We start from the raw sequence: 23,077 nt of genomic DNA, 5'->3' as shown, positions 1-23,077 counted from the left end.
GCAGCCTGTAGACGTACTGCTGGATCTTCCTCCCCAGGTGCAGCACCTTGCACTTGTCAGTACTGAATCCCATCTTGTTCTCATCTGCCCACCCCTGTAACGTGTCCAGATCCAATTGCAACCTGTCCCTCCCTTCTTGTGTGCCCACTTCTCCCCACATCTTAGTGTCATCCATAAAATGCATGAGAGCATTACAAGACTATGACAGTCCTATTTAAAGCTGTCACCCCTGTCTGTAGCTCATTCCCAGTGCTGTCAGCTACCAAACCTTTGATCTAGAACTGTGACCTGCTAGTGAAAGGCTCTATATCTGCCTATTCAAAATCCACCGCACTAGATGACTCAAGCAGCGTTCAGTTCAGGAATTAAATGCTGTGGACTAGTTCTTACGGGATGGGAGCTTGACAACCTACTTGTTTGACAGTCAGAATTGGATGAATTCAGACACTGAACACCAGGATCTTCCTAGGCCCAAACCAGACATTGGAAGACCTGAACACCTTCAGAACTACACCACGAATGCATCTGATGTTTAAAGACTAGCTTGGGCAATTTGGTTTTTCTGAAGGCTGGGGAATAAAAGAAAGCATTCTTTGTAAAATCGTAAGGAAATTTTTAGAAATGCTTTTAAAAGCTCAGAATACTTCAGTTAAAAACAGGAAATGATGTACCACCTTCAGTGAGCCAAACAGCAACTTTCATATGTCAGGTGCTCATACTGGTACAGAAACTGCACCAAAAAAAAAAAAAAGTGTTACCATGAAACAAAATGTTCTTTCTACACTACAAGCTACTGAAGAGATCACCAAAAAACAAGCGCAAATAAAAATGCTTTTCAGCCACACATTAACAACCAGTTTGGTCAAAGGAACAACTTGACTGAATCCCCCCAAACCCCAACAGCATGCAGGACTGTATAACCCAGACACAAAGCAATCTCTCTCAAGGCCTCATATATTACACAACTTCATTTTTCCTGTATATTTTTTAACATCAGGTTCCAGCATAAGACAACAGGCAAGCTCTTACCTCCCAGTATGAAAGTCCTGCCAGCCTCACCGTTATCTGGGGTATTTCACTAAACCTATTCCGTTTTATCGACATAGTTCCCCAGGAGCAGGAGAGCTGTTCTCTACACGCAGTTGTCCATAGTGAGAACAAACTGATCCGTTCAAGCTGCCATGATAGAGCTGGGAGAGGAAGTCAGAGACTACTTGTGCAAGGGAGGGAGGGAGGGAGGGAGGAACGGCTGTTGGCTTCCTTGACGATGCACTTAACTATTTTGTTGCTGCTTCTATCACGTTTTACCCTTGCTATGGCCATTTATAGAAATCATGGTGGCAAGAGCTGAATATGAAAAGGACAGCTGCATAAAAACCAAGTCTATTATTTTAAAAGACAGAAAGATTTAATAAAATTTTTAAAAATAATTTTTCATGTTGGGGTAATTATAAAAAGCACATTTTATTCCATTCAAAACAGAAGCACACATCATATTTCATTATGATGTTGTTATACTTGCTGTTATAATACCATTTTGGTTATCCAGGTAGTTCTCATACAGATTGCTGGAGAGGTTTCTTTTACACATCTACAGCATCAGACATAAGATCTCCCTATCCAATATCAGAGAAAGGGTATGTGTAGACCAGAACCTGCACCAGACCCGCATGCATGTAAAACTGGAGTAATGTGATGGTGCATGTAGCAAACTTTTTACTCCTCCCTTCTCCATGTTTAAATTTCCTTCCATGGGCCTTTGTCTCCTTTGCATTGTAATTAATGTCACTGCTCTTTTAAATATTGGTCGCTGCCTTTCAAACTTTCGAAACAGCACTTTATTTCACAGCTTGTTACTCTAGGTAACAGCTCTGAGGACAGCAGAAGCTGGTAAGCAGCAGCTGCATCTTTGTTTCTCTAGCCCTACAAGAAACAGAGGCAGGGACAGAAGCAGAAACCAGCCTTCCTGTTCTACTTCCTCTTTCAAGGGTTTTTTTCTTCTTCTTTTTAACTCTTGCTTGTTTTAATTCTGAAGAATTATTTGTCTCTGGAATGATTCACTGCACCTAGGAGCTTCAACTCAACCACATCCCACACAAACATTCCTGAAGATCTGACACGCTGCATTGCCAGGTAGTAAAAATGTCAAGGGCTGCTAGGTGGTATTGTGACTTTTTATTAAAAAAATACACTTCACATCCAGTGTTTTGCAATGAGCTTGGCTTTACCAAGGTTTCAAAGCTATCATAGAAGTCAGTGTATGTGCCAATCTGTGACCTCCAGTTTAACAGGCCGGGGTAGAGACTTCTTCCCAATTTATAATGCAACCTTACCTTTCATCCTAAAATAATCTCCCTCTGCAGATAACCCTGATTGCTACAAGCCCCTAGTTCTTGCTGTATGGCATTTGTTTCAGCAAGAACAGTCAGTAAATCCCCCAACTTGTTACACAGGCTCTACTCAATTCTCTGAAGCAGCTGGTATGAAGGACTCTATGTTAATAAACGCCACGATGTGGCACTTTGCAGTGGTGAATAAGGATATTTACTGCTCCATTTTATTTTAAAATTTCCCAGAGTCTAAGCCAGCTGAGTTGCCAATGACCACATGCATCCTGTAGAGACAGATCCACGAAAAAGGGAACTGGTCTCCCTTGCATAAGGGACTGAATGTGTTGCAATCCCTAGAAGATACCTATCAGGGATGACCTTGCTGTTGTGTGTTCACCACATTACACAAAAACAACTTTGTTAAAGAGACACTGAGGTTGAGATGTCAAGATAGCAAATACCAGCAGTAAAATTTCACTTGAGCATATGGCAATTTTGATACAATCTTTACTGCACAACATACTAGTTTCTCCACAGGATTCAGTGAGGAGAATGCTCACTAGGTCGTTCTACAATATATGGACTGAGTTTGCTAAATGGCATTATGCTTCATTTTCTGCACTTGATTCAAACAGGCTGCAGTATCATGTTCCTTGAAGGCTTTCCAATGATGCTCACTGCTAAACTATTTCAATGCTTTGCAGCCATTTAGTCTCACACAACCAGGCATGATGGGAAGGCATTGTTTTCTACAAACCACACATGGCAGAGACAGATGAAGGTCAAAAGGGTCCACAGATTTTGGATGCCCACTCTGAGATGCCTAAGGGCTGATTTTTCGAAGAGCTTCTGACTACCAACTTCAGCGACACTGCTGAGTGCTCAGCATTTCTGCAAGTTAGATGCTAGGGTTTCAAGCTGGGTAACTCAGAAAATGAGACACACAGTTATTGGTCCCTGCTGGTAAGTTGGGTTGAAGTAACTTGTGCAATATCCTGTTGGAGGTTACACCTACTACTGCCACCATTCCTGTTCTCTAGGGCAGCCCACAATTGCTGTAATCCTATAGACCCTGCCTGATTTCATTACATATCTTCCAACTTAAATAATAAATGACATAAGAGTCTTACAATCTGCAGCCTCACTCCCTAGAGAACCAGACCATAGTCCACTGTGTCCACTGAATGGTAGAAGAAACCACGGGAGAAACAGCACATGACCACGTCACTATAAAGTACTGTGTACACATGATCCCAACATGACTGTGTTTATGCACGTGCTATTTCCTAGGTTCTTTTTTAAAAAAGGGTAACTGCAAAACCAGTAATGAGATGTGGAGGCATACAGGGCCCTAGAATGAGAAAGTAGATCTCTGCCCCTTGAACAAAGCGATTAACAGGTACAAGTAGCAGGTTGCCAAGCTCTGTGGGCATAAGCACACCACGGCAGCAAGCCCTGGGTGAGAAGTTCTTAAGTCCTGCCCACCTGTTCTCAAAATGCATGCTTCAAGTCCAGAAATATGACAACAAAAGATGCTCAAAGGTGTCCCTCTGCAGCAGCTTTTGAGAACTGGGTCTCCAACATGTTTGGGAGCTACTCCTGGGAAGGACCCTGGAGCAGTTTCACTGGTGTACTTCCAAGTTTGGGTAGGTGGCGTGTGCTCAGGGTTGTCCTGCCTGGGGTACACCGCCACTGCAGAGCAGACGTACCCCATGAAAACCAGACAAGAGAGGGAGACAACAATGTGCTAGTGTGTTCCCCAGTTATGCGCTAAGAGCAAAATTAAGCTTTAAAAAACTTGGGCTCCACATTAAGTCTGGTAGGAAGGTCTCTGTAGGCTACAGACTCCTCACCACAGTCCCTTTGCCATCCCACCTCTTCTCTCATCTTCTATACTCAGGGTGTGTCTACATGGTGACCATAGATCATCGTGAGATCCACAGGTAGCTACACTGTACCGTAGTGTAGCTACCTGGGGATCACACGCAGTCCGTCCACAATAACACACAGTTATTGCCAAAAAGCAGTGTCACAGGCTGTCTTTGCTACCACCCCTCCTCCACCATCCCTCTGTCTTATCTCAGAGTATGGACATTTTAGCTGCTTTAAAAAGGAAGGAGCTGCTGCTGATTGGAAGTATGCAAGTAGATGATATGATGCTATGTCTGCATGATCCTATGGTGATGCAAGTTGGTTTTTTCACCTAAAATTTGACCTTGGGTAATACAGGTTTAAAATTGGAGCAGTTTAGGAAAACTTTATCAGTACAGAATCATGAAGACAGAACAATTAGACTGCAATCATTTGTCCCGGTATCCTCTGATACCACTGCACTGGTTATATCTGTCTATAGCCTTAGTTACCCCATTTCCCTCCCAGGGTCTTATCTGCCCCTATAAATCTGGCCCTTGCCCCTTTTCACTTCAGTCAGGATGGTTCCTCTTCTAGGATGTCTGGACCCACTGGGGTTCAGAAAGCCAAGATGGTCTCACTGCTGTCAGGTCTACTGCCTAGTCCTACCTCATCACCAAGTGAAGAGGAAACCCACCTCCGCCTCGACCCTCCTTGGCAAGGCTGCTTGAAATCGCTCCATCAGCAAGAAAGGAGCCATGATTAGGGACCTAGTCAAATTTCCATTTTGCGGATTGTGTGAAATGGGGCAATCTCTGCAAAAATCAGCAGAAAAAGAAAAAAAAAAATTACCAAAAATAAAATGCTGGCTCCCCAGTGGGAGCCAACAGTCCTCTTGGCCACACACTCCAGCACAAAGGGGGCTGCTGGCACCAAGGCAAGCAGGCATTGGTTGAGAGGGCTGCCTGTTTTACAGTCCCGCCCCCTCCACCAATCAATATAAGGAACGGGGCCTCGTGATGGACAGACCTCGGTAAATCAGCAGCGAGGGGTAGAACCATATGATGGACAGCCCTTGCCACCAATCAGCAGTGTACGTGTGTGTGGGGGAAATACCCTTCAACCAATCAGGAGGTATGGGGAAAGGGCGGGCGGTGGGTCACCATGATGAACCAACAAAAACAGCAAGCCAGCCCCACAACGTGCCTGTGACATTGGCTTGCAGCTGCCTCAAGTTGGGTAGCCCCCTAGCCATGATGGATGATGTAGCCATGTTCACAGGGCTCTACTGAGCATATATGCAAACTGAGATTTTCTGAAGGCTTACAACATGGCCAAATGTAGGCATTTTTCCTAGGAGGAAAGCAAATGGCACATTGCTGATGAAAAGGCAACCCCCTGCCCAATTTCAAGATCCTGTTCTGGAGCAGAGAGCTGGGAGGTTGAGACAGAGAATTTTTAGCATCACCAAACAACGTCATTCCCCAATTTTGTTTTCATGAGCGACCGAAACGGTCTGCTTTATAAAAAGTCAACCCAAACGATACCAGTCTGGCACAGTTACTGGTAACTAGACACAGCCGTAAAGTAAGAAGAAGCACGTGAAGAACGTGCAGATGCTTCAAGCACTGTCTGGCAGAGTCCTTCCCCGCAATTAACTGGAACCGATTACTAATGCCACGCAAGCAGCTGATGACAACTTCTGGTGTTATTGAAGACTCACATCCTTCAGAAGATCAGAAAACAGATCCAGTTATGACTGGATTTACAGATTCATATTTAAAGGAAGCTGTGAATATTTCAAATCTGCAATTAAGCCTGTTAACAATTTGCCATAAAAGACATTCAATACAGAGAAAATCCCCTTTGCTCAGTAAAATACATCACGTCTTGCGAGGCAGCATCTCTTTAAGAATGAAAAGGCTTTGGCTCATTTGGCCGGTTCATCTACTTGACTAAGCACATGAGCACAGGAGTAAGGGAAGTACGAAAGCACGCTCTTAGCGAGTCCTGGACCCGCACTGAACAGAACGGCACTCTGCTGCCCAAAAGACCGAAGGACTCTTATCAGCACAAGAAGTTTTCTTACTCTCAAGAAGGTGAACACAAAAGAGAGAGAATACACAAATAGCTGATGCCACTTACTTTGCTCTTCTTGCTGCTGGACATCTTGTTCTTGAGGTAGCTGAAGGTGCGACTGACTTTTGTTCCACTTTTCCACTCTAAATCTTTCCTAGAGGGGCTGTTAGGTGGGAAGTTGCAGCTCTCTTCAGAGATACTAAAGCCAAGAGAGACGGACAGACATTTATTTTTCTTTTCTGCTGAATATCAGAAGATGAAGAAGATCGAAGAGGAAACACTCTTAGATTTTTTTAAAAGGCCAAACACATTTCTTCCAGTTACTATAGATACCGAATAGATTCATCGGTCAATGGGTGTTATGTCAAAGAAAATGGCAAGCTAATGAGAAAATGCTACGTAGTCAGCTGCACAAACATTTCCATAGTAATTTTTTTTGGCACTTTATATTCACAAACCAAGTCATAGTGCCCTCTGCTGCTGTAGGGGAGAAATAGCTGTGAACTCACTGTCAGCATTTTTCCATCGAGACAGCCAAGTCAGTATGACTACACATGTATACTCTCAGTCTCCATGCTTAATTATTAGCGTCTGCTATTATTTACTTGGATCAGACTGTTATAGAGGAAGATATACGATGAACTCTGCATGCAGGACAGCCTCCAGTAGGAAGCACTCTGTCTGGAAAGTATCCCCAATAGTTTTGATGCAGTTTAATTGGTGGTTTAGTTAAAAACAATCTTTGATAGACAACAGATTTTTCCTGGTGCCTTTCATGCAGATCAAACAGGAACTGGTTCTTTTTATTTGTTCATCTACTGGCATACAACGCACCGTGCTCCGAGCCATCAAGAATTTCAGAGGGGCTGGTGAAACAGACCTCAGAGGCAAGACAGCAAGCCAGATTGATGGTAACCGTAGATAAAATAACTGTCCTGGAGCTTCTCAAATGGGAAGATGACAGAGATTTTATAAAGATGCCAAAACGCTCTGCACAAAAACCCATTGCACATGCTCTATTACAATGAAAACAGAGCAGCAGGGGCCATCTTTTTGTTACATCATCTAGCACAGTTGTTTATGGACGCCGGGGGCCCGCAGACTACGTCTATGGGGTTTGCAAAAGATTACTATGATCAGTCAAAACTATGTGAATACTTACACTTCCAATTCAAAGGGGTCTGCACCTCCATTCTAAATTCCCAAAGGGGGGCACCTCCACTCAAATTTTGAGGGGTCCACAAATTTAAAAAGGTTGAAAAGCACTTAAAAAGGTTGAAAAGCACTGATCTAGCGCAATGGGGCTCAAACCAATAGCCATGCTAACAATCCATAGTATACATTAACTTATTAAGATATGTCCTTCAGAAGCACCCCCCCCCTCCCCCCAACCTTGCATCAGGATGACTTTCCATCCATATCCATTTAAAGGATATGGCGTCAGAGAAGAAGTGAAATATCCACTAACAACATGCATCTCCATGAAAAAAAATGACTCTAGGAAAGGCTGCAATCTTTCCAAGAAGAGACAGAATGCAAACCTCAGGTGAAATGTTAGTCAGCTGAGGAAACTAAGGGGAAGAGAAAACAGCTATAAAACATGTTCAAGAGCTTTCTGGGACAGAGATACAAGCTACAATTATCAGGAAAAGTAGCAGTGTATACCAGGCAGCAATCAAAGATCCAGTTCCCTCAACGCCACAAATGATATCTTTCCCTCACATTAGAAAAGATGAATGAAAGCCTCCAGCCAGGCAAGGAAGAATAAAGTATGTCTAAAAACACAAAAAACCCTTGCCATCATGAAAAAAGGGAAAGGGAACCAATCAGAACGACCTTAAATTATGGTGCTTTATGTTGCACCACAGTTACGTAAACCTGAGAATCTTTACATTGCAAAACAACTCAAATCATTGTCTAAAATTGTTCTTATGTTGCATTAAACCAGAAGCATCCAGAATTAACTATTGCTGGAGACAAAAATCAGAATGACGGGTTTCAACAAAGAAAAGGTCAATGTACTATACCTCTGAGCCAGGGAACTGCTGGTACCACTGAACGATCGCGTGCCTGGAAAAGATGGGGGAAAATGTTAGACTGCAAAGTCTTGGCCACCAAGGATTTTACTTAGCGTGTAGATTCTGATAGTTAAAGGAAGAGAAGCAACTGCTTAGCAAAAGCTAAGGTGTAGTACAGGTGCCTTCTTGTGCTCAGGGGAAGGCTGTTCATATTTCCTAGGGGATTCCAAATTAGTATATCAGGTGGGGAAAAAAAAAAAGAGAGATGGGTTGCTTAGCAGTTTTATCACTCATCAGCTGCTAAGCAAAAGATGCAAATGTATTATTTTCACTGACATATCGGGGTGAGCAATTCTGACCCGGTAATTTAATTTCAGTATGTGAAAATGAGAAACATGTTGTCACAATACTTTTACTTATGTACCAACAGAATCCATCTGTTGTAAAAGAAATCCTGCTTTCATATCTGAAGCAGATTTCTAGTTGATAAAATTATAGCTCATTTTCCTGTCACAATCTCCAAGCATGGCATGAAGAAATATGGAAAACAAAAGGAGCCTTATTCATTTTTCTATAGTAATGTCTATACAAACTTACAGAGCTTAGTCACTCAAAAGCAGCTTTAGGAAAAAATGATTTTCAACATCCTACTGAAGCCCTACCCATGATACAACTTCCTTTTCACAGTAAAGAAGCCTGCCTACATAGCCTACTTGGAGTGGATTACGTAGCCGCCACTATTTGCAAGGAGTGTCTGGAAATGCTAGAAAAACAAGAAGAGCAATTTTGATGCAAAACGATGCCTGATCGTTCCTTCAGAAGCTAACAGGGCTTGTCACAAGTTGAAAGACCTCATTACAACTTTTATATTTGACCATGCCAGAAGGACAACAGGCAGTGTAACTGAGCTTATAAGCATTTTGTTCTTCCAATGTAATAACAGCAGCACTTCGGCTTCCAACTGTGTTAACAGAAGTTAGAGATGAGAGCTGATGCCGAAAAGGCCTTAGTCCTTGGCATCAGAAGCAAAATGCAAGCTAGTACAAAGCGCTGTAAGTGTATTACAAGATGCTTTTATATAGCACGATGCCTCCCTCAGTTCTAAAATAGATTTGCAATTATTGACCACAGTGCTTAGAACAGCATGAAAGAAAAGATGCTCTCTTTTACCCTTCTTCTTTAATATTCAAACATTATATACTGGAATGAGCTGATCACCTGGGCATGATTTGATAGGCTGTCTCTGTATATCCTTCACTGAGTCTTTTGTTTAGCAACTTTTCTGCTCCAAATCTATCCCCCATGACAATGATAGTTATTCAAACAAATTTACTGTCTAGCTCAGATTTGCATATAGTGACTATTACATAAATATCTAAGCACTGAAAAGGTAAGCCACAGGCTCAAGCTGCTGTCCCTTGTTAACAACATAGCAGGTCTGGTCTTTGCATGAGCTTCAATCAACTTCTAACACAGGTTAGGAGTCATTGATCAATATTTCTGCTACTGATCACTTGCCTTGACTGAATTTGAACATCCCACATCTCCTATGAAGTCCTGACTGTTCTACACAGCCAGCAGAACAAGTAGTATAAAACAATGTTAAATCAAGATCCATAACAATTTAGTGTTCCTGATCTGGTTTTCTGCTCCCCTGGGAATGCCCAGAAGCTGCACTGTGCTGGCATTCATGATCCACCTTGAACCGTGGAAAATATTTTATCTTGAATAGAAGGCAGTCCAGGTGGCACCTAACAGAGTAACTCATTCAGAGAGGCATGAGCTTGTGCAGGCTACAGCCTACTTTGCCAGGTGCTATAAATGGACTTGCAGGGGTACTAAACTGAAAAGAATATAGTCATTTAAATGCAAATGACAGTGATGGACAAAACGATTCAGAGAGAAATCAAAACTAATCTGACTTCTGAATTAAACTGATTTCTAAGGTGCAAAAAGAGTTGTAAGGCTAGCAGTCTAATATTGGTTATATTGATCATGAAAACAGCAGTGATATTCCCTCCCAAATTGTGTCTTGGCCCTGTCTGGAACCGAAAGCTCACGTGCTGGGAAACAGCAAGAAACCCTGATCTGCAGCCTGACTCGATAGTTCATGAAAAATCTTGTTTTTGGAAGGTTTCCAGCCCTGCTGGGCAACTCCAATGAGTTTGGATTAGCAGCCAAACTTCTGGGTGTTATCTGAAAAATCTCAATCTTGTGAGCTTTACCCGCCAACCATTATTTCATGTGATCGATGGACTTAAAATAATTCATCGCCTTCGTGATACAGAAAGCAGCAACGGCATTGGCACATTCCAAATAGAACTTCTCAATGACAGAAAACAGCTTGCAGCTCCCCAAGACAGCCGGTAATTAAACTGAAGGGGGCCAGGGAATTCCAAGAGCCTGATAACAGCCATCTACCATTTGGTAATATGTACAGACCAACTTGTCAGGTAATAATTTAGGCACTTGAAATCTGCAGCTCGTCAAATGGAAAAAAAAAAAAAAAAGGCAATTCAAATACACAATTGTGTCAGACTAACTGCAGCCCAGTCCAGGGGAAAAGCTGGGGTTTGAACAGGTTGGAGAAAGGCAATTAAAATGCATGCTTGATTTCAATGCAAATGCATCCATCTCTTCTCAATGAGAGCTGGACCTTGGAGAAGTAAGAAAATAAATCAAGGCAAGTTTTACTGAATCCAGGAATACCTGTGGTGAAAGCAGCTGGGTGAGTGGCTGGGATGAAGCCAGCCTTTTATAAAGCCATCACAGGACTGTTTGAATGAGGAAAATAAACAACAGGGAAGTAACATTTTTATGCTTTGTGACATTAAAATTCCAGTGTAAGTGTTCGCTGATAATAGCGGTACTGTTGAGGGAAAAATACAAGGTAGACTGATTATTTAATGTGATGACTAGACACTGCAAAGCTGGCAGGATGATTTAAAATAATAAAGAATAAAACTGGCTAGTGGTGAAGTCCTTCTACTGCAGTGGGAGAAAGCTAACACATGAACAGCTGTGTCCTGCAGAACTGCCTTGACTAGAGAATTTGGACTGGATGTGGAACACCCTGAGGCTAGAAAATGCACGTTTAACTCTCTAGGTTGCAGAGGCAACTACGAAATGCTAATGTGGATCAACATTCAGGCATCACAAGTCCTCCAGTGACTATACACATGGAGGGTCAGTGCAATTAGACTGATAAGCTTGGTTTGAAATCTTACTTTCACTGGCAAATTTTGAGAACTGCAATCAATTCTTTGTTTTTACAAAGCCATGACAAAATCTCTAGCGCACGTGGCAGTAAATCATATCCTCGAAACAACTGATACAATCAACACTGAAAACGCCTCCTTCATGAGTCCAATAGGAAGAATATTTAAAATTCATCAAACACAAACCAGCTGAGAAGGCAAGGTGCTGGATCTGAAAACAAAATCCTTTTATTCTGCTGTTAGTGAAACATCCAGACACATGCCTACAGAAATGCTGTTAGGAGTCATGCAATGGAGTGGTTAGTACAGTAAAACAGCACAGTCTAAAGCAGAAACACAGGCTACCCATTACCTCCACCCACAAAGGTTGTGTTACATGTAAGCTACTTACTATCCGACTCCTCCTCCTCATCACTGGAAGAAGAGCCAATAGAAAAGAGAGTTTTAGACTTAGGAATGAGCGGAGAGATGTTGAAGGAGAAGGAGATTCGTCTGGATGGCCGGGTCCGTCCCTGGGCTGAGAAGTGGGTTAACAGCAGACATTAGAGCATGCTTGAAAATCCATTTAATAATAAAAAAGGAAAGGAAAGGAGCCAAAAGCACACAAAAACAAAGCGAAGTAGATGTCTGCAAAGCAGCTGGCTTCAGAAAAGGCATAAGCGGCAAAGAATTCAGCATGTTTATTCCAAAAGATGCAGGTTTCATTCCATGCATAACTTTTGAGTTCAAGGAGTCTCTTATTTTCATTGGCAGATTTTGCTAGCAGCTCTTCCTAGGATTTTGTATTGAACAATTATGTTTCCAAATATAGAAGAATTTACATAACGGGTCTCTGGACAAACAGCACCTTCTTCATTGGGAGAACTGTCAAGGAACCTACTCAGTGCAATGTGTTCCAGAGACTCCCCACCAGGGCTAGAGAGCATACCGTGTCCATTTCAAATGGCACAGCAGGTGCTACTTGCAGTCAATCTACTTCACCTGAACTTTTGACGTTTTACTTTCAACGTTTCTACCATTCCCAAAGTTCAAAAAAAAAAAAAAAAAAAAAACCCAGTGAATTTACTGCCTGTGAAAGCTGCTGAACTGAAAGCCCTGGGAGACTTAAAATCCCCTGCTTTTCTTTCCAACAAATACAGCATTGACAGGAGCCTCTTTCCTCCTGTTCTCTTCCAATGTACATAACACTTGTTGAAAAGGAAATACCTATAGCTGGGACCAGCATTTCTGTAACCAAATCAATCTTTACTTCAAGGAATCTGCCAACTCATGTACCAAATTTGGGGATGCTTTTGTAATATTGACACCCCTATCTTCTATTAACAGGTCTTAGGCTACCAACGCACAAGTGTAAGCTATGTTTTACTTATTTTAATTCACTTTGTGGAATCATAATTTCACCTCCCAGTGCTATGCATCTTCCCTGAAATCAGGAGAAGAGCCAACATGGATGGCACATTCCAGTGTCTTTTGAAATCTATCCAAATGAAGGGCACTCGGTTGTACTGGCATTTTCAATTAATTTTTAAGAGAAGTGCCTTGAGAGCAGTGATCTCTCTTAATTAAACCAAAGTGCAGTTTTCTTGAACAGGGTGACATGAGCCCTGATGGCTAGCACAGAAAAAATCCCACAGAATTCAATAGGATTGAAAAACAATATGAATGTAATAGGTTTCTTAAATAAAGAAAAATTATCTTAGGATCTTACAATGGCTATCTTGAAATCTTAAAATAAATATTCTCCGGTCTACACCAGGGGTTTTAGGCTACATGACAGGGGCTAGCGACCTTTTCCTGTGCCTCTGCAGCCCTGGCACAGCTACCCTCCAGCTAGGGAGCTGTGCCCGTGTGACCACTGCTTCTCCCAACCCGGCAGCCCCTTGGCCGACGTGAGTGGAGCTTCCACCCAGAAGGGAGCTGCTCTGGGGCTGGGGAGCTGGAAGGTGCTTCTGCACTGCTGCTGCTTCTCTCTGCCTGTCTGCTCACCTCCCAACCCAGTCCAGCCTCTAGAAGCTGCACTCACACTGTAACCTTAGGGAGAGGAGAAGGGGGAAGGCTTAATAAGGATGAAATTAGATAAGGATTTTTTTTTGAGAGGATAAAGGCAAAAGAGAAAATAGGAAGATGGGTACTCCTTCCTTGAAATGAACATAGTTTTAAGAATGTAGGCCAGAGCCAGAAAGGTATTTAGGAGCCTAAGGTGAAACCAGCAGGAGAGTTAGGGATCTGGAAATGGAAATGAGTTAGGCACCTCTATATCTTTTTGCATCTGGCCCCTAGAGTAGAAGTAATTTCTCTTCAGTGAATTCAGAGCCAAACAAGAGCAGCTTTTGCTTCTTAAGACAACTAAATAGACATAAGACATACATCACATACACTTGGAGCAGTATGGTTAGCTGAAAAAAGGCACCAAAGGAAATGGGAAGCTAATATAGGAACTCATCCATATCGCTGGTTAGCCAAAAATGTGACCTACCTTTAAAAAAAAAATTTTGCAGGATTCATGGCATGCTGTTGAGTCCTCAGGCTGTTTACTCACAAAACAATAGATGTTTTAACGGACTATTTTCTAACGCAGGCCAGAAATGCCTATAGTAAAACTCGGCCCTCACAACTAAATCAATGAGCGCATCCAAGAGCTTATGAGAAATACCTTTGCACAAACAAATCAACGTGCATGCACTTTAGAGGAAAATACCAAGGAAACACACAATCCAGGTTCATGCTTCCAAGAGAAAATTGGAAAAAAAACAGAAATACTTAATATGAAGGGTATTTTGACCATGTATAAAGTACACAATGTAATTTTGTAGCTCTACTGTATGGTATAACTGCAAATGGGACTATAAGGAATGAGGTGGGGAACACCTTATCTTGCAAAATCCCTTGCAACCGTACCTCTTCCTTTGGTCAAAATGTCCGCATGTGAAATGGTTATGGTTCTGTGGTGCATTTGAAGACCAATGCCACCACTTAATGTGAAACAATCCTAGAGACAAGTTACCCAATTGAAAGAATCTCTCTGAAATGTTTGCAAGCGACAGCGTGCAGTTCTCGTGTTGTTACTATTCCTATTACACGTGCTAACTGGCAAACAAGCAAAAAAACCCCAACCCCATCACAGTCCCTCTCACTGTCACAGTTCTGAACAACAGGATTGCAAAGCACTATTTTTTCTCCTTTTTAGGTTACCATCTGCTCAGACGGTTCTTAAATAGCAGCGTTATTTTAATGTAGAAAACCCAAAACTCCTCAGACAGCTTTAATTCCTCCATTTCAGTAACTGTTATTTTGTTTTTCCAAAGCCAGTGGGAGCCTTTCGAACTTTCCAGCCAACAACTGTTGTGAACTCTCTAACGGCATAAAATGCTGAAGCATCAAAAACTGTGAATGGTCACAGTACCACCAGCCAATTCCCTTTGGGAAGACCAGGGACATCAAATTAGGAGGGATTAGAAGATGTTCAATTCTAGAAACAGCCACTAACTATTCCAACAGGCATGATGATGCACATGCAGAGACAGAGAAAGGCCAATACTCCCCTGACATTTAAAAACTTGGGAGTTCAGTTATGGCTGTGGACATAAATTCCTCTCTTCTCACCTGGACTAACTTGCAATGTTTGGGAAAAGTGTTCTTTTATATCATCTACTCTAAAATTAAAATCACTGAGATTTGGTATCTGGTATAACTGTAAGCATTGCACTATGAAAAGATGAATGCCCAATTCTGAGAATACAACAGGAGTTATGTGTTATGCTGTGACATTTTCCAGTGACAGGCTCTAAAGGACATCATGCAAAATAAGGGTACACCATCCCACTGGACAAATAAGTAATAACATTCAAATATTATAAATATACTAATAAATGATATCTCACTATCCAAAAGGTTCAGAGCAACTTGAAGATGAGGAAAAGCAAAATGAGTTACCCAAGTTTTCAATGCGAGTGTCAGGATTGGGAACAGACCCAAAGTTTCAAAAGGGCTAATGATTTTGGAGGCCTCATTTTTGGGGTATGCCACTGCAAACCCTTCACAGCTCAAAAAAGACCCTAGGTTTTCAAAAAGCATGGAGCACTCATGCTTTCAAAATCAGGCCGTCTCTCAAATTGGTCACCCAAGTAATTAGGGCTCATAACTCATGATTCCCTGTCCCCAATTTGAGTTGCTAAACTAGTCTCAGTAGTCCACCCTGAACTGGCTGTCAAGCGCTACGTGCTCCAGCTCCTTCTGTTTGAGTTACTGTTTCCACTCCTGAGCATTTAAGACGGAGACCACTGGCTCAGCTGACATTAAGTAGATGAAAGATTTGGGGAAAAAGGTTTCTGATCAAATTGATCTACTACTAATTCAGGCCTAGGTGGCAGTTGTAGAGTGGTGCACTATAAGAAGAGCAAATTCTTTATAAAGTGGGCTGCAGTTTACATGAATCTGAAACAGTGGCATAAGTGTCCCTCAAATGCAATCCCCACTCTATGAGCCTGACAGAAAGTTTCCAAGTAATGGGAGACTAGCACTAGGCTGCCAACCTTCCTCACCCACTGAGCAAGCCTGTATTCTGGGAGTAACCATGTTATTTATAGTGTTTGGTTAGCAACTGAAAATGATGCCAATAAACTGTTTGCTTAAAAAAAATGAAGGGCTTCAGCAAAAGGAGGAAAGAAAGTGTGACAAAATAGAGTAAGATGCAGTCCTTTTTACTGGGTGGATTTGCTGGTGTTTTGGTTACTGTTGCTGGGGGACACATCCGTAGACCACATACTTATTAATCATGGAAGAAACAGGGAAATGAACTTAAAAATGGCACTTAAAAGCACCCTCTCTGTTAGGTTTGGAAGCTTGGATGGGAGAACCTACTCAAACTCCTTCCTTCAAAAGAACCTTTTTACTAGGGAGTACAAACATTTGTTCTGAAATACAGCTCATTTTCTACTGCATGCTTTTACTGAAGGTAATGGATTTCTGGCACTGACTTCAGGGAAAGAGCAACATAATGAAACTATATGGAACAGAATTGGGTGCCGAGTTTTTCAAGTCAAACTAATCAACCATCACTCCATTAACTTTATTGGGAAGAACCTGGTTGATTAGTCAAAAAAGGACATTTTTCCCCTTTCCAATAAAAATGTTATTTACCGTAGGTAAAGGTTAACAAATAAGATTAACTACATACCATGTATTCAGTAACATGAAAAAACTGATGCACTCATACAGCTGGTGATGATCTATATAAAAGATCATACTGAGTGTCTGACTGACAGTTAATAAGAGGAAGATGGGTGTAAGACTGCTCTCTCCTTGAACATGTAGCTGTACCTTGCAAAAAATATGAGCTCAAACAGAAGGATAAGTGAAACTTTCGCTGAAAATAACTTGAGAAATGTACTCTGGCCTTCTTACATTTCACCTTTGCACTTGGATCCTCTTTCTGCATCTCAACTATCTTGGATCCAAGACAGACAAGACTTCAAAGATGGACCATTACACTAATAGCAAAGGAAGAAACCCCCAAATGATGTCAGACTAATCAAACACGTGCTCTTTAAAGAAACCGCTATTCTGATAGCAATGATTGAGGCAAGAGTAAAAAATACCAGGTACATGTAGAGCACAGTATTCTGAAGCGAGTTAGGCCCGTGATTAAGTATGGCACACAAGTGTATGTATTCCATAAAATAAGAGGAAGCAAACAAAATGTTGAAGGTTTGCTTCTTTTTTTCTTGAAAGAAAGCAATAAGAACTTAAATGGGAGGACAAGGAAGACTGAAAGTCACGTTTACTCACTGTCCAGTCCTGGTTGACTGATTGTCATCAGCGATATGGATTTGGTCAGTGGAGAGGGCATGGCAGAACTACAGAAATTAAATCCATGAGGCTGTGATCTTTGGCGTATCTGTGGAATAGAGAACAACAGACAAGTCAAGTACAAGGCTCTCTGTCCAACCACAGACTACAGGCCTGGCACTCAAGTTTCCTGGTGGCCCAGCAGCAGCAGGCCATCCCTTTAAATTGTGCAACATTAAAACCCCCAAGAGGATCTGGTCCAAGGTAAGATGGTATGACAGAAACATGGGGAACTGGAGTATGACAGACATGAGGAGTTGTAAGAGTGAAATGTAGTATTATTTTTTCAAGTGGGAGAGAAATATGAGAATGCAATGAAAATTGGAGGTAAGCACAGGCTCCTTCCTCCTCTGGCAGGCAACTAACATGTATGACTTTGACTGATGACCAGTTAGATGAATGCTCTGATTTCAACCCCTCTAATGAAAGGGAGCTGATTGTATGCGATGCAGATCCAGCTATTAGGATAGGTGGTAGTAGTAGTGTACTTTCAAAGAACACCATTCAACAAAACACTGACTGTGGCACAGTAATGCCACCTCCTGTAGCTCAGCTCTCATGAGACCTGCCTTTATCTTCTGACCTTGGGCAATGAGACTCTATCCAATCATCCCACTCAGCAACCCTTTCATTCTGGAGAAAGAGATGCTCTGTCACACACGCTGGAGAACTATGGTGAAAAGTAGAACATTTTGTGTATTTAAAGTGTTTATGGCTCCCAGTGCCTTTAAAAAGGACCAAAGATAGAAGGCCGTACATCTGGCCCACCTCTTCTGATTGAAACATTATTAATTCCCCGCTTTCCAAGAAAGTATTAACAAATCTGTGTAATCCTCCATTTTCTTTACTACTCTCTGTTGGTTACAGAAGTAAATGGAGTACACATGGTATGAAAAGAGAAAAGGACTTCCCCTTTCCTTATATGACACAGGTATAAACTTGACCACTTTAACAGATAAAATGATGCTTGACCCCTTTATATGCCTCATATTTTTAAAGGGGGGCACAAACACTAAATGTTTAAATCTCCTAAGACCCCTATGGAAGAATTATCATCATCTTTACTAGGCAGAAGTGATAATCTTCCCAGAGATGCTCAGGCAGTCAGTGGCAGAGCACTTAAGCATTTCTTGTTTCCCAGTTTTAGTTTCTAGCCCATCAATGACTCCTCTACAACTGAGGAGTTAGGCTGTTTTAGAAGAAGCAAAGCCAGGGGAGTCTTTCAGCTTCCATTTTGTGGGTCTCTGGGCTAAGAGAGGCCATCTGTCATTTATTATGAACACAAAGTGAAGCCCTAGCAGTGAGATCCACACCTGGGAAATACGTGGTGTCCCTTGATTTACCAAATATGAACAGAAATAGGCTTTTACCTGACGATCAAACCCTCTGAGTTCCCCATGCTCATCTTCAAGTTCTTCTTCAGTGAGCAGGACTGAGGACCCTTGTTCATCACTGGCGAGTGGGCTACGTCTTGGGTCTTTGGAGCTCAGGGAGGATGTTTCTAAATTTGAGGGGGGCTTCTTGATATCATCAGAGTCGCCCGCAAGGCCTTCGAGGCTGTAACTGAAGACATTTTGCAAAGATCAGTCCCTTAACGTTCTTAACATATAACCTTGTGTGTGAACTGCATTCATGAACCACCTTCTAATACCAGTGGGACACCACCCCTAAGCTAACAGTAAAGTGAAAACAGGAATGTTATTCCCTCTGTGTCACTTTGCAATGTGACCTAATTCAGGAAGCAGCTCCTGCTTATATTTCCTTCAGTGCAGACAACAGTGTCTTGGTACCATCAGGCAAATAGTTGCCTAAGAATAACGGATGAATACATGAACGTATTACTGGATTTGCTCTCTTTCTCCCATTAATGGATCAATACAAAACCTGGAACATTAATTTGAAGGCTCACTTTTTCTTTGCCTTGCACAGTATGCCTGCTTACACCTCCGAGATGCAGCTCTATTTACCTAGTATAACCTGAAGCTGTTTGCACCTGAACAGATGTTCTACAGTGAAAAGTTTTACACCTTCCAGTGAAGCTGTTGTTTATAGAGAGCAATATATGTAATGTTAACACTTGTCTTTGCAGATATGCTCGTTGATGCTGCTTATTATTCAATACTTCAGAAGGGCTTGGCAGAATGCAGGGCACTAGTGACAGAGTTTAATTATTAAGCAATCCCCATCAGACAATGACTCACATTTTTATCATTTTTTTTTTTTTATTTAACCAGATCCATCCCAATGAGCCAAACAAAACCATTGAAAGCCAAACCAAACAAAAAGCACTTGTGTGCATAACAGTGCTTCTAAAGGGATTAGCTGGACCCAGCTATAGTTATGGCTGCTGAAAAGCAAGTTTTTCTTGCACAAAACCATACTAGTACAGCTCAATTCTTGCCTACAACACTACCCTCTCCTCCATATATTGTGCGACCTATCCAGACCTACCACTATCTTCCCTACTCTTCCAATTCTTGGCTCTCACACAACCCTGGCAGCCCTAACTGTAAAGTAATGTCTCCTGATATCCAGCCTGAACCTTCTCTCTAACAATTTGTGGCCGTTATTCCTAGTCACCCCCGGTGGTGCCCTGGGGAACAGAGCCTCACCCAATTCCCGCTGGTCCTCCCTGGTGAGTTTGTAAACGGCCACCAGATCCCCTCTCAGCCTTCCATGTGGAAGCTGAACAGGTTCAGGCCCTTTAGCCTCTCTTCATATGGCCTGCCCTGCTGCCCCTTGACCATGCAAGTGCCCCTTCTCTGGACCGTTTCAATGCTAGCCACATCCCTCTTGAAGTGTGGCGCCCAGAACTGGATGCAGTACTCCAAATGCGGCCTGACCAGTGCCACGTAGAGGGGAAGCATCACCTCCCTGGACCTGCTTGGGGTGCATCTGTAGATGCACAATAAGGTGCACTAAGCCTTGCTGACTGCTTCCTCGCGTTGGCGGCTCATGTTCATCCTGGAGTCAACAATGCCTCCAAGATCCCTTTCTGCCACCGTGTTGACAAGAAGGGTGTTCCCCAGCCTGTAGGTGTGTTGCTGGTTCCTTCTCTCTAGATGCAGCACCTTGCACTTGTCTGTGTTGAAGTGCATCCTATTCTCATCTGCCCACCTCCGTAACCTGTCCATATCTAGTTGGATTCTGTCCCTCCCCTCCAGCATGCCCACCTCGCCCCACAACTTGGTGTTGTCACTGAATTTGGACAGCGTGCTTTCTACATCCACATCCAAATTGGTGATAAAGATGTTGAACAGTGCAGGCCCCAGGACTGAGCCCTGGGGGACCCCACTGCCCACATCCCTCCAGGTCAAAAATGACCCATCCACCACAACTCTCTGGGTGCAGCCATCTAGCCAATTTGCCACCCATCTGACTGTGTAGGCATCAATGCCACAGTCACCAAGATGTACCTTATTTGTGACCTGAAATACCCCCAGCTATGAAAATCCTAGGTTCCCAGCTCAGCTCTATCAGTGAAGCTCCCTCCTGCTATGCAGCAAACTGCCAGTTAAATCAAAGTGTTTCTGAGAGGGCAGACTCATGATGGTCTAATCTGCTATAGGAACTCAGGTGATACCAGTGCATAGGTTTTCATTTTGGGGAAGGAATCCTGCTACATTACTTCAGCACTTCTAATACTTTTTGTAAACTTTGGGGCAAGACAAGCACTGAACCTGAGCAACTTGAGCTAAAATGTCCAGCATATTAGCAATTTCAGCTTTCCCACGTTGGATCAGTTTGTGGTGACCTGATGAGGGCCAAATGTTTTACAGAACAAACCCTAGCTATGCTCAAGATATCTAGAATCGAAGCTAATCATGAAATCTAGCTGGCTGGTGAGTTATTATTCATAACATGTTCAAAATATAAATCTGCATGGCACAGTATATTTTCCCAACTGGACAAACTTTCACAAAGACGCACATAATAGATGCTAGCATTTGATATTTTGTTGGAGGTGCTAGATAGATGACAAATGCACAGAATCCTGAAAGCAAAAGCTGCTGTTAGTTATAAGTCAGAAGAGTCAGGCTTCTGGTTTTTAAAGATTGATTTTAGGTTAGTAAATGAGAAGGCAGGCATGCTTGGGTACTTGAGATTCTATTAGTTTATAGAAGTCTTTGACTGTATTGTGTCCAACAGCTTGTACAGTACACTTCCAAATATCTGCAAGGAGAAATCTGTCCCATTTCTATTGAATATCTAGGAGCAGAAAGGCACTTCTTCCCAGATCCAAATCATGTTTATGTACATGGTAGCTTGCTGTGATACTAATATTACCTACCTACCAACAGCTGGGCTCAAAACAGCAATGCGATTCACACAGGTCAGACAGTCATTGGCTAGTAATGTGACATATGGTTACAACCTGCCATATCTGGACCATGCCCAAATGGCCCAAAGCAAAATAACCTGTGCCTAAATTTCAGAGCTATCTAGTTCCCACCCACTCCCCTTCCCCGCAAGTGATATCTAAGATTCTCTCCTGAGCCATTAATTACTGGGAAGGAAAAAAAAAAAAAGAACAGTAGCTATGAAATCTGGGACCAGATCTTCAGATGTTATTTCACTTCTGTTGAGAATCTGAGCCGAGGTCATCAACCCCAACTTTGGACGTCTTACTGATAGTTTTAAATCACTAGGGATCTTGAATCTAGACTTATCCCACAGTTTTACTCTTTGACACTTTACATATTTTGCCTCTGCTGGAGAGAAAAGAACCCTCATTTTACCAGGGACAAGTCTATATGAATGTCAATGCCTATAAAAAAAAAAAAAAAAATCAATCATTCTGGAGCAATGCAGTGATGCATCTCGTTAGCTCTCACTGGTTCTTTTGCTGCTAGGATCATACGTTTTGTGGAAAAATCAGAGAAAGTCAGAGAAAAAAAGAGCTCAGGACGAATAATGCAACTTCGCCAACACTCGAGACCAACACAGACACAAGCAGCCATCACCTCTTCTAGCATCCTACCCTGTAGAAGACCTTTTACCAAGTGGAACAAAAAAAACCCCAAAACAGACAAAGCAAACATATTCAGGCCACCACAGCAGAAAAACAGACTACACGCACAAAGCTGACAAGACTCTGCAGTGCTCTTTCGCTGCTGCACACTTATTTATACCATACCTTCTAAAATTAAAGTCAGCACCCGTGGCAATGTACTGTACGCCAGAAGGACACCAACTCAAGCTAGGAACATCAAAGGCAGAGAAAGGAAAAGGGCAGCAATTATTGGATTGGCACAGAAAGGGAATGTTTAAAGACCCTTGCTTCTTTTTAGAAATGTCTTTTTAAAAAAAACCCAAAACTTTTGATGCAAGTTTGTGGTCAATAAAGCAGAACAGCTTGTCTGCCCTAAGAAACCATACAGCCCCCTTTATTACCAGACAACAGGTTGCAGGACAGTTCAAGCCTCCCTCAAGCTGGCTGTATCAGTGAGCACCAACAGTGAACGGCAGTGAGCACTTCTGTGAGTGACAACAGAGCTCACACTTCGTGCCCACTGAACGGGAGTTGGTGTCAGCTGTGAACGTGCTTTTACAAACGTGGAACTGGGACCCACCAAGCCAATATGTTACAAACCATGGGGCAGCATTGAGGTACCTGGTCTGTTACTGGTAATGATGAATGGCACCTGCCATCAAAGGACCTGAACAGTGCTTTAAAGCAGGGCTGTCTGACTTTTGAGCAGCCAGGGGCTACATACTGCATTTCCCACCCCCA

The 23,077-nt window shown here is 42.4% G+C and overlaps 1 protein-coding gene across 10 annotated transcripts in view; it reads right to left on the bottom strand.

Annotated features, from left to right (window-relative positions):
* AKAP13 (A-kinase anchoring protein 13) overlaps window positions 1-23,077 on the bottom strand; it is a 321,421-nt gene that overhangs the window by 43,961 nt on the left and 254,383 nt on the right. For 5 of the 10 annotated variants that reach the window (XM_059714583.1, XM_019477514.2, XM_019477513.2 and 2 more), the window contains 5 exons: window positions 22,481-22,543; window positions 18,714-18,906; window positions 17,284-17,392; window positions 8,288-8,330; window positions 6,327-6,459 (listed from right to left, as the gene is read on the bottom strand). In XM_059714583.1, coding sequence (XP_059570566.1) covers window positions 6,327-6,459; window positions 8,288-8,330; window positions 17,284-17,392; window positions 18,714-18,906; window positions 22,481-22,543 — 541 coding nt within the window. The remainder of the gene's footprint in view (window positions 1-6,326; window positions 6,460-8,287; window positions 8,331-17,283; window positions 17,393-18,713; window positions 18,907-22,480; window positions 22,544-23,077) is intronic. The other 5 variants (XM_059714585.1, XM_019477516.2, XM_019477517.2 and 2 more) reach the window with 1 other exon arrangement.

This window comes from Alligator mississippiensis, chromosome 11 (genome assembly GCF_030867095.1).
Source record: "Alligator mississippiensis isolate rAllMis1 chromosome 11, rAllMis1, whole genome shotgun sequence".
NCBI classification, from domain to species: domain Eukaryota; kingdom Metazoa; phylum Chordata; order Crocodylia; family Alligatoridae; genus Alligator; species Alligator mississippiensis.
Note: the sequence above shows the minus strand (reverse complement) of the source record. Positions and strands in the feature narration are given on the sequence as shown.